The 11839-nt window shown below is 54.2% G+C and overlaps 1 protein-coding gene and 1 pseudogene across 1 annotated transcript; one reads left to right on the top strand and one right to left on the bottom strand.

Annotated features, from left to right (window-relative positions):
- Positions 1-11839, top strand: part of LOC132763266 (zinc finger protein 850-like) — a 54511-nt pseudogene that overhangs the window by 3692 nt on the left and 38980 nt on the right.
- LOC132763802 (Na(+)/citrate cotransporter-like) lies at positions 694-6938 on the bottom strand. Its single transcript, XM_067472624.1, has 12 exons — positions 6779-6938; positions 6492-6628; positions 6160-6392; positions 5210-5357; positions 4922-5044; positions 3940-4152; positions 3089-3174; positions 2973-3008; positions 2765-2877; positions 2224-2385; positions 1968-2105; positions 694-1064 (listed from the first exon to the last, which is right to left on the bottom strand). Exons 1-12 carry the CDS (start codon positions 6875-6877, stop codon positions 942-944), a joined length of 1611 nt encoding a protein of 536 aa, XP_067328725.1. The 5' UTR covers positions 6878-6938; the 3' UTR covers positions 694-941.

An 11839-nucleotide genomic window follows, 5' to 3' on the forward strand; every position in this document is an offset into this window, starting at 1 on the left:
ACGCAGATCCAAGTCAGGAGGCCTTTTGCAGTTGACAGAGCGTGATTTTGTCGATGTTTATGGTTTCCAAATGCCGGGTGAGATCTTTTGGCACGACTCCCAGTGCACCCATTATGACCACTGGGACCACCTGGACTGGTTGATGCCATCAGAGCCTTTGCCGTTCGATTGTGAAGTCTTGATAGTGGCTGAGTTTTTCCTGTGGTTTTTCCTCAATGTGGCAGATGCGTGGAATGGCGACGTCAACCATCCAGACTTTTTTCTTTTCCACAATTGAGATGCCTGGCGTATTGTGTTCCAAAACTTTGTCAGTTATTATTATTATTAGTAGTATTATTATTATGATATTGTTCTAGAAGTGGAGGGTGGTGCGTTCAAGTGTAGACACTGTTCTGTCTTTTGTTATTTGCACAATTTGTTGATTAAGTTGCAGGAATTGCCGCTTAAATTGATACGTCTCTATCTAAGAAAACAAAATCTGTTGGTAATGATGTTTGAGGTGGAACTGCATGGAGTGGCCAAAGGCACCCCCTGCGACCTGGTCAAGGGGCCCGCCTTGAAACACGGCGAGGGGGGAGAGAGAGAGAGAGAGAGAGAGAGAGAGAGAGGAGACTGCGCCCGGCGGGGGCAGGGATGCCAAAGGTCACAACACAGGTTATATTTATTCTTTACAAAGGGAATCAAACACTCTTTCAAAAAAATATTTTACAAGAGGTGGTCACTTTCGCAAAGAGCAGAAGCCGCTTGATCCATATTTTTCAAATGAGGGGAAGCAGCCCCTTCCCCTCTTTGCTTCGCTTGTGTGCCCTTTAGCTTTTAGACGTGACCTATACTCCCCCCTGACCCTTTTGCCGGGTTCAGAGGCGAGGCGCATCCTCTGGGCCGGACCCCTGCCCATGCGCACTGGCCGCCCTCGGGGTCCCAGCGCCCGGCCTTCATTCCTAGAGAGTGAAGTTGGCCCAGGGGGGGAAGGTGTCCAGGTTGAACATGGATCGGCCCCAGGTGTTGATGGCCACCGTGGTGCACGCGATGCCGATGACGTTCATCATGATCCCGGTTTTTGCCTGGAGAAGGAGAAAGAGAAGAAGAAGAAGAAGAAGGGTTTTTTATCCTCCTGAGGAAGAGGAGGAGAAAAGAAGGAGTGTTTGACCCCAAGGAGAAGAGGAAGGAGAGAAAGAAAAGGAGGAGAAGGGGAAGGAGAAGAAGTGTTTGATCCCAAGGAGAAGGAGGAGAAAAAGGAGTATTTGACCCCAAGGAGAAGGAGGAGGAGGAGGAGTGTTTGACCCCAAGGAGAGGAGGAAGGAGAGAAGGAAAAGGAGGGGAAGGGGAAGAAGTGTTTGATCCCGAGGAGAAGGAGGAGAAGGAGGAGAAAAAGGAGTATTTGACCTCCAAGGAGAAGGAGGAGTGTTTGACCCCAAGGAGAAGAGGAAGAAGGAAAAGGAGGAGAAGGGGAAGGAGAAGTGTTTGATCCTAAGGAGAAGGAGGAGAAAAAGGAGTATTTGACCCTGAGGAGGAGGAGGAGGGGGACAAGTGTTTGACCCCAAGGAGAAGAGGAAGGAGAGAAGTAAAAAGAGGGGAAAGGGAAGGAGAAGAAGTGTTTCCTCCCAAAGAGAAGAATGAGAAGGAGAAAAAGGCGTATTTGACCCCAAGGAGAAGGAGGAGTGTTTGCCCCCAAGGAGAAGGAGAAAAAGGAATATTTGACCCCAAGGAGGAGGAGGAGGAGGAGAAGTGTTTGACCCCAAGGAGGAGAGAAGGAGGAAAAGAAGGGAAGGAAGGAGAAGATGCCAATTTCCTGTTGCCTTAGCCCAGTTCTTAACAAGGAGTTGTTTCTAAGTCGGATGTTTCTCTCTCGGGAACCTTGGCCTGAATCCTCTTTTCAATGTATTTCCATTCCACCTGTTTTAAAACGCCAGTGGTCATGGTCCACGAAAAGGGTTGGGAGCGGGGACAAGGGGGTCGCGCCTTACCATGTCGGCGACGCGGATGTGTCCGTAGGAGAAGACGATGGCGTTGGGCGGCGTGGCCACGGGGAGCATGAAGGCGAAGGAGCAGCTCAGCGTGCAGGGGAGCATGACGTAGAGCGGGTTCACCTTGATGGAGTACGACTGGGCGGGAGGAAGCGGACAGGCCCGGCCGTGAAGCGTGAGCGCCGGCACCCCCAAAACGCCCCCCCCCCCCCGCTGACGCCCGAGGGAGGAAGCCCACCGCCGGACGAGGCCTCACCAGGGACGCAAAGACGGGGAGGAAGAGGGTGGCCGTGGCCACGTTGCTGGTGCATTCTGTGAAGACGGCGATGAAGACGGAGGTGATGGTGGCGATGGCCCAGGAGGGGACGTTGCGCAGGGGGGCCATCTGGGTCCCCAGCCACTTGGACAGGCCGGACACCTGGCAAAAAGAAGGCGGAGGAGGAAGACACAGAATGACACACCCCGTGCAGGGAATGGACACTATGCTGAATCCGCTTGGAACGCATTTGCAGCAGGAAGGGAGGCCATCCTCCTTGTTTGTGGGCGCCGGGAGCAGCCGTGAGGGCAGTGGCAGCAGCAGCAGCAGCAGGAGGCAGGACTCTGTTCTTCCCAATGAGCCGAGCAGGAAGGCCCAGCCAAGAGCACGGAGGGGCCCCCGATCAGGAAAGACCCCCAAGGAGCTCTCTCTGAATGCATTTGGCACAGGGCCTCCTGGGCGCACCAGTTGGGCCCAGTTCAGCAGTGGAGGCCCAGTGACTGGGAGGGAGAGGGGCGTGCGGCCCTGGCTCGGCTCCTACCTCGCTCCCGTTGGCCAAAGCGAAGCCTCCTCCCAAGAGCAGAACGATGCTCCAAGGCAGCTTCTTCTGGATCACGTCCCACTCCATCAGCGGGCCCGGGGGCTTCGTCACAGCTGCAGGGGGGCGAGACAGGGGTCAGGGCGGGCAAGGCGGGGACCCCCCTGGACCCCAGAAAAGCACCCGAGGAGGAACATGAAGGGGCGCCCACGTTCCTGGTCCCTTTCAGGGATGGTGCGACTGCTCCCTTCCAAAGGCCTCCCCCGTGGATCGGAAACGTGCCTTTTCCTCCTTCTCCTTCCTCCGAGGCGACGCTGCTCCGGACGCAGGGGTTCCTGCAGTGGGGCCAGGTGGCCGGGATGACGAAGAGCAACAGGGCCATGAAGATGGCCACGGTGGCGTCCGTCACGTACCTGCGAGAGAGAGAGAGAGAGCCCTGAGGCCTGAGCGTCCACCAACGCTTTCTCCCCTCAAGGTGATGACAAAGGGCACTCGCTCCACCTTCCCCCCTCGAGGAGACGGGGATGCCCGGTGGAGAGATGCCACTTTCCAGCAGAATGCATTGCAGGCACCTCCCGTGTGGGAAAAATACAGTTCTAATGTCCATGTGTGCACAGTCCACTGAAGGTGGAGCCGAGGCCCCTTAGCTGAACTGGGTTATCTGAGTCTACACTGCCAGATAATCTGGGATAAGGAGATAATCTGGGTTCACATCCTGGGATATAGGGCAGTGTAGCTCCAGCCCGAGTCATTTCCCGTGACCCCCGGAGGGAGAAGTGGGAGAGGCGTCTTTGCGCACTTCCTCTGGCCATGTGCTTGCTCTCTGCCTGTTTAGATACTTTGCCAGGCTCTCTCTGCATCTGTCATCCACCACCACCCTCGCCATGAGAGTATCTATACTGATAACAGGCCTGTAATTGGTTGTATGTAGGCAGAGCTCAAGTGTGCTTATTCAAGGTCAGAGGCTGTGGTATGAAATCTCTGCTAATGTGACCAAGACTCTGCAGTGTGTTTTGCATCGGAACTGACTGCTTGCCTTTGAGACGGTCCATCCCGTTGCGCAGCTGGAGGAGGAGGAGGAGGAGGAGGCCGTGAGAGGAGGAACTCACGTGGCAACCCATCAGGGGTGTTGTGTGTGTTTTACTCTTCCACCCTCCTACCTGCAGTGGGGCACTCACTCCTTGTCCGTGTTGAAGAAGGTGGACCCCCATCCGGGGACGTAGCCGGGATCCCGGGTGAACCAGAGCAGGACCAGGACGGCAAAGAGGACCAGGACGCTGCTCTCCCCGAAGGACATCGGGCCCAGCTTGCGGTGCTCCTCCCTCAGCATCTGGAGGGCGGCCTGCTCCGACGCCGTCTGCTGGGTCCCGCAGCCCCACGTCTTCTGGAAGCTGAAGAGAGAGACATTGGGGAAGGTGGGCGCTTGTGATAGCCCAAGTTGGGGCTCCCCCAGGCAACAACAGCCAGGCTCTCTCTGTGCAGAGATCCTCACTGATCGACTCTGCAGCTGCTAATCAAGCTTGCTAATTGCAACCTCCACGCTTACTTCAAAGAGACCAGGGTTCTTCCTCCCACCCTGGACATTATTCCACAGGAAGAGCGACACCCCACTTGCCTCATTGCCGACAGAACCCTGAGGAGGCCTGCCACAGATGCAGGCAAAACGTCAGGAGAGAACGATGCTGCAATAGATTGGCCATACAGCCCAGAAAACTCACAGCAACCCAGTGATTCCGGCCATGAAAGCCTTTGGCAACACATCGCCCAGGTTTGGTTTAGCCTGGCAAGCCGACCCAGCATTCAAGTTTTAACGATGAATGCTGAACTCACGTCCGGTGTCTGCTGTACTTTCATAGGAATAGGTTTTCATGTGTGTATTTCACATGTTTGGGAAGGTAGCAGTCCCAGGCCACCCTCTTTGTCCTTTGGCAGGTATTGCTACTACTACTACTACACTTCTATACCCTCCTGGGGTGCAGAGCACGACCTCACAGCCCGCTCAGACAATCAGCCGCTCCCATCGAGAGGTGAATCAATGCCGCCATGTTTGTGCTGACTGGCCCCAGGGTGCCTGCCTCCGTTGAGCCAGAGCCCAGACCCTTGGTCAGTCGCGCCCTCCCCCCCCCCCCCCCACGCATGCGGGAGCAGCTCGCCCCTCACTTGATTCCCATGAAGCTGATCTGGAGCCAGAGCCAGGCCAGGACCAGCATCAGCAGCATGTTGGGGAAGGAGAAGATGAACCAGGAGGCAAAGTTCAAGATGTCGCCATTCTGCGGAAACAACCTGCGCAGAAAGATGGAGGCTGAATTAAGGAACGGGAAGACAAGGAAGGAAGGAAGAAGGAAAGGGACGAGGAGAAGGAGGAAACAGCAGGGGACTAGCTGCCGAGCGGGCCATGGCTTCATGGGGAGCAGGGGAGCCGCCACGGGGAGCAGTGCGGCCACTCACTGGTTCATCTGCCCCTTCAGGACCAGGTTGGGCCCCGTCCCGGTCAAGGTGGCCGTCCCGCCGATGCTGGCCGCGTAGCAGATGCAGAGGGTCAGCCCTTTGCGGGCGCGCTTCCTGGCCGCCTGCTTCTCCGCCTCCGAGGGCCCCTCTGCGGAAGAGGGGAGTCGGTGGGTGAGTGGGCGGGGTGGGGGGAGGCTGTTGGGGGGAAGCACCGCTAGTACGTGTGGAAAAGATCTTGGGGTGCTGTTGTGGACAACAAGTTAAACATGAGCCAACAATGTCATGCGGGAGCTAAAACAGCCAACGGATTTTGGCCCTTTATCAAGAGGAGCGTAGTCCCTAGGTCCAGGGAAGTCCTGCTCCCCATGCGCTATTCTGCCTTGGTCAGACCACTTTACCTGGAATATTGTGTCCCATTCTGGGCACCACAAGTGAAGGGAGATGTTGACAAGCTGGAAAGTGTCCAGAGGAGGTCAACTAAAATGATCAAGGGCCTGGAGAACAAGCCCTATGAGGAGCGGCTTAATGAGCTGGGCATGTTTAGCCTGCAGAAGAGAAGGCTGAGGGGAGACAGGATGAGGGCCAGGGATCAAGATGGGAGGGGAAGCCATCGTTTTCTGTGGCCCTGGAGACGCAATGGAGCAATGGCTTCAAACTACAAGAAAAGAGATTCCATCTGAACATGAGGAAGAACTTCCTGGCTGTGAGAGCTGTTCAGCAGTGGAACTCTCTGCCCCAGAGTGTGATGGAGGCTCCTCCTTTGGAGGCTTTGAAGCAGATGCTAGATGGCCATCTTTCAGGGGTGTTTTGGATGCGATTGTCCTGCTTCTTGGCAGAAAGGGGGTGGATTGGATGGCCCACCAGGTCTCTTCCCACTCTAGGATTCCTCAGGCGACCTCTGGGCGGTGCCCTGCTTGACCCCATGGACCCCCGGGCAGCCATGTCCTTGCCCCTTGTGTTGTTTTCCTGCCCTCGCCGCAGGTTAAAGGTGCCACGGGACCAAGGACCTTGCCGCCGCCCCTCCTCCTCCTCCTCACCCGTCTCGGTCCTGTCCTGCTCGGCCTCGGCCTCGTTCATCTGCTCCAGGACGGCCTGGACGATGGGCACCATCATGGCGGTGGTGGCGGTGTTGCTGATCCACATGGAGAGGAAGGCCGTGACGCCCATGAAGCCCAGCATCAGCCTGCGGAGGGAGGGAGGGAGGCGAGGAGGTTGGGGCCCGGAACCCGTGCGTGGGTCGCCCGTCCGCCAGGCAAGGCCCATTGACCCAGACCGGACTTACAAGGCGGGCTTGACCCCCAAGATCAGCAGCACCCTCAAGGCAATCCTCTTGTGCAGGTTCCAGTGCTCCACGGCCACCGCCAAGACCAGCCCCCCCACAAAGAGCATGTTGGTGTCCTTCAGGTACTGCATGCACACCTAGGAGCACAAGGAGAGGCTGGTTAGGAGAGGCCGAACTGGCCAGAATGGCACATGTGCAGAGTGCAGGTCCTCCTGCTGGAAGGGAGGGAGGGAGGGAGGGAGGGGGGGGGGTCGGGGTCCGCCTGGGAGGAGAAGCGCCTTCCTTACCTTCTTGGACTCCACGATGCCCATCATGGGGAAGAGCACCACCGGGAGGAGGGCCGTGGCCGCCAGCGGCATGGCTTCCGTGCACCAGAAGACGGCCATCAGGATGATCACGTAGGCGCAGCTGGCTTCCTGGGGGAGGCACACGTGTGTAGGTGTCAGATCTCCCTCCTGCGCTCACTGGGATCACCATTTGGGCTCACCCTAACCCTGGGCCAAGATTGGTGCAGATCCATTGTGGGCTGTGTCCAGAGTGCTCTTTGAACTATAAATCCCAGCAACCAAATGGCAAAACCAGACCTCCCGCGCTCCCAATCCACCAGTATTCATATCTGGGTGTATTTTTTAGTGTAATTTTGATGTTGTCGTTGTTGTTTGTTGTTTTATTGCTGTAACATGTTGTCCGGGCGTGGCCCCATGTAAGCCGCTCCAAGTCCCCATTGGGGAGATGGTGGCAGGGCATAAATAAAGTTTACTATAATATTATTATTATTGGGGATCCCTCATTGTTTGGGTCCGCAGTGATCTCCAGAGGTATTTGAACTACATCTCCCTAACCTAAATCACTATGAACCGACTAGGACACTAAGATCATCTGGGGAGGCCCTGCTCTCGGTCCCGCCTGCATCACAGGCGCGCTTGGCGGGGACGAGAGACAGGGCCTTCTCAGTGGTGGCCCCTCGGCTGTGGAACGCCCTGCCTGCAGACATCAGATGGGCCCCCTCCTCCCTGCTGGCGTTCCGGAGGAAAGTGAAGACCTGGCTGTTTGAACAAGCATTTGATTAAACAGTGTAATTGAACACAGGAATACGGAATAATGGACGACGAGACTGGATTCTGATTTTACTGTTGAGGCGCTAATGATTGTTATACGGATGTTAATGATTTATGTGATAATTGTTTTTAATTGCCCTATACTTGTTTTGTGATATTTTGTACTGATGTTGTTTACCGCTTTGAGTCGCCTGAGGGCTGAGAAAAGCGGGATAGAAATAAAGTAAATAAATAATAAATAAATAACTTCCTCCGAAATCCCTGCTGGTCACGGGGGTCTCTGTGTGGGAATTTTGGCCCAGTTCTATCGTTGGAGGGGTTCAGAATGTGCTTCGATTGTAGGTGAACTATAAATCCCAAATGCCAAGGTCTATTTCCCCCAAACTCCACCAGTGTCCTTGTTTGAGTCCACAGTGCTCTCTAGATGTAGGTGAACTACAACTCCCAAACTCAAGGTCAATGCCCACCAAACCCTTCCGGTATTTTCTGTTGGTCCTGGGAGTTCTGTGTGTCAAGATTGGTTCAGTTCCATCACTGGTGGAGTTCAGAATGCGCTTTGATTGTAGGTGAACTACCACTCCCAAATGTCAAGGTCTATCTTCCCTGAAACTCCACCAGTGTTGACATTTGAGGGTACTGAGTGTCCAGATCCATCCTGGTTTGAGTCCAGAGGGAGGAGGACCATTGCATGCGTGTGACTCCTCCGGCCGGGAGGGGGCGCCAAAGGCCTCCCTGCCAGCCCCGCCCCTCCCTACCTTGCTGGGCAGAGCGAGAGGGAGCGGCAGGAAGACCAGAGGGGTGCCCAGCAGGGTCAAAAGGTCGCGGTGGCGGATCAGCGCCGCCACCAAAGGGGGCGCCATCGCCAGAGGGAGCGAGAGGAGGAGGAGAGAGCGGCCGAGAGAGAGAGCGGTTGGACCGCGGCGGCTTCCAAACAACGCTTGCCGAGGCCACGCCCACTCCGCCCCGAAGCCCCGCCCCTCCCTGCGCTGCCTCCTCGCCCCCGCCAGAGGGCCAACCTGGATGCAGTGCCTCTCTAGGGAAGAAGAGTCCGGGTCTATGGTCTCCCGCAGGAGGGGTCATCCAGGCCCCCCCTTCCGCCAAGGAGCAGGACCATCGCATTCAAAGCACCCCCGGCAGATGGCCATCATCCTCCTCTGCTTCAAAGCCTCCAAAGGAGGAAGGAGCCTCCACCACACGCCACAAGGGGCAGAGGCGCTTGATCCAACACAGCAGCCAGCAGAGAGAGTGACCTTGTTTGCGGTGGACTCACCTTGTTGTGTTTCTCATAATAATAATAATAATAATAATAATAATAATAATAATAATAATAATAATAATAAGGTTCTTGTGGGTTTTTTCGGGCTGTATGGCCATGTTCTAGAGGCATTTTCTCCTGACATTTCTCCTGCATCTATGGCAAGCATCCTCAGAGGTTGTGAGGTCTGTTGGAACTAGGAAAAAGGGTCCTTTCACTATTGGCTGCTACTTCCTGGCAGATGTCAGGTGGTGCAATGCCCGCTAAACAGTGTAATTTCTCCAGTGGTATAAGGCGCAGACACCCCGTGATAATGTGGCATGTCTCATTCAGAGCCACGTCTACTGTGAGCGTGGTGAGATGTGTTCCACACTGGGCATGCCTACTCAGCAGCAGAGTAGCATAGCGCAAGGGCAGGTGTCTTCACTGTGTCTGGTTGTGATCCCCAGGTTGTGCCAGTCAGCTTTCATATGATATTGTTTCTGGCACCCACTTTTCGCATGATATTCAGGCATTGCTTCTTGTAGGTCAGAGCACGGTCCAGAGTGACTCCTCCCAGGTATGTGGGTGCGCTGCAATGCTCCAGTGGGATACCTTCCCAGGTAATCTTCAGAGCTTGGGATGCTTGTCTGTTCCACAGTGTGTTCCCCAGTATATTGGGAGATGCAGTTGGACAAATGGCCTGCACCCGAACCATTTCGGGCTTTATAGGTAATGACTAGAACTTTGTATTTAGCCCGGAAGCAGACAGGCAACCAGTGGAGCTGCCGTAGCACGGGAGTGGTTCTCTCCATGTTGGGAACCCCCGTCAGAGGCCTGGCTGCCGATCTCCGAACTGCCTTCAAAGGCAGCCCCACATCCCTACAAAGCCATGGAGTTCAATATAGCTGACGGCGGACAATGGAGAGCCCCCTGCCTTCAAACCGATCTGACCTGCAGCAGGGAGTTCCGCAGTTCCTGGTTGTCCGATTGGGCCAGCATCGCTGGGAATGACATTAAATGCCTTCCCCAACTCACATCACAAAACAACACACCCATCCCTCCACACTCCCATCCCCACCACACAGCTCCCATTGCCACTTATTATTATTATTATTATTATTATTATTATTAGTAATACTTTATTTATAGACGGCCTTCTCTCCCCGAGGGGACCCTGGGCGGTTTACATACAAAAAGCATTCAATGCCATAATCAAATTCAAACACATGAAAATAATACAAAAACAAAATAGCATCAATTAACTTATGAGAAATAGAATCATAGGGTTGGAAGAGACCTGGTGGCCCATCATCCAGTCCAACCCCATTCTGCCAAGAACCAGGAAAATGGCATTCAAAGCCCCCCCAACAGATGGCCATCCAGCCTCGGCTTAAAAGCCTCCAAAGAAGGAGCCTAATGGTCTTTCTAATGTTCAGGTGGAATCTCCTTTCTTGTACTCGGAAGCCATTGGTTCCTTGTCTCCAGGACAGTAGAACACAAGCCTGCTCTCTCCTCCCTATTTATTTATTTATTTATTTACAGCATTTTTACCCCACCTTTCTCAACCCCCGGGGGGGGGGGGGGTGAGGGTTAGGTCGGGGTCGGGATCGGGGTTAGGGTTTAGGGTTTAGGGTTAAGCCTGGCTGCCGATCTCTGAACTGTAGCTTCCAAACTACCTTCAAAGGCAGCCCCACATCCCTACAAAGCCATGGAGTTCAATATAGCTGATAGCGGACAACTGAGAGCCCCCTGCCTTCAAACCGATCTGACGTGCAGCAGGGAGTTCCGCAGTTTCTGGTTGTCCGATTGGGCCAGCATCGCTGGGAATGTGGCCACAGCAGCAGCTTCAATTAAAAAACCTCCTTTTGCCTGGCTTGGCCTTGCTTTCTTCCCCTTCCCCTAACATTGTAACAAATCCCCCAATAAAGTATCACCCAATTGTAACTTTTTTCCTCTCCTTAGTGGCACATTGTGTCCTTTTACTGCCTCTTAACTCTCTCCAGCACGAATATTCCCTCTCCCATGTTCAGGTGGAATCTCCTTTCTTGTACTTTGAAGCCATTGGTTCCTTGTCTCCAGGACAGTAGAACACAAGCCTGCTCTCTCCTCCCTATTTATTTATTTATTTATTTATCTATCTATCTATTCACAGCATCTTTACCCCACCCTTCTCAACCCCCAGAGGGGGGGGGTGAGGGTTAGGTCAGGGTTGGGGTAGGGGTTAGGGTTTAGGGTTAGGGTTTGGGTTTAGGGTTTGGGTTTAGGGGTTAGGGTCGGGGTTAGGGTTGTCATAGAGGGCAGTGGAGGCCCCTGCCTTCAAGCTTGTCTGACACGCAGCGGAGAGTTCTGCAGTTCCTCAAAGCCACAATTGGGACAAACTGATGAAATGTGCCCCAACAGACAGCTCAAACTGGGACTGCACTCAGCCTCTGTGCCTTTCTATCACTTTCCCCCAAGCCCTAACATTGTAACTATTCCCCTAATAAAGATACTTGAAATCACAACTTTTTAACTTTCCCGCTTGATACTTTGTGTCTCTCCCTGCCTGAACTATCAAATTGCATGAAAATAACCTTTTCCAGGCTCTGGGGAACCGCGAGCCTGCCCGGAATGCCTTCCTGTCATTCCGGGGACGCCGGATCTGCATTATTTGAAACCGTGGATACGGAGTCTCTCCTTTCAGATCCCAGTATCCGCGAAATCATAAAATGGTGGATCGGCTCCATTTTAATGTCGTATTTTTCTGTACTAAATTCTAAACCTATCTTCTATCTCGCTTTTCTCATTTTGGATCCCTACGCCTGGGAAATAACCTCTCAAATTTTGAGAATATATTTTATTAGAAGCAGCTGATTGTCAAAAAATGCCGGTTCCATTGCTCCTTGCTGCCGCTCACCTCTGCCAAGCTCCGGACCCGGGGACTTGATGTGGTTCCCCCATGGGACTTCGGAGAGGAGCCTGGCCGGGGGGCCTCGGACCCTGGGAAGAGATTCTAGTTTTCCAAGGACCAAAGTGTGAATCCATTGCAGCACGGCCGGAGTTTCATCTGCCAG

Source organism: Anolis sagrei, chromosome 12 (genome assembly GCF_037176765.1).
Source record: "Anolis sagrei isolate rAnoSag1 chromosome 12, rAnoSag1.mat, whole genome shotgun sequence".
Classification (NCBI taxonomy): Eukaryota; Metazoa; Chordata; class Lepidosauria; order Squamata; family Dactyloidae; genus Anolis; species Anolis sagrei.

Excerpts from the sequence above, each read along its gene's own strand:
- LOC132763802 (XM_067472624.1), bottom strand. The coding sequence starts at position 6,877 with ATGGCCGTCTTCTGGTGCACGGAAGCCATGCCGCTGGCGGCCACGGCC. Across the intron at positions 3,175-3,939 it reads TTCTTCAACACGGACAAGGA|GTACGTGACGGACGCCACCG; the intron begins GTGAGTGCCCCA and ends TCTCTCTCGCAG. Across the intron at positions 3,009-3,088 it reads GCCCCACTGCAGGAACCCCT|GGAGCAGTCGCACCATCCCT; the intron begins GCGTCCGGAGCA and ends GGCCTTTGGAAG.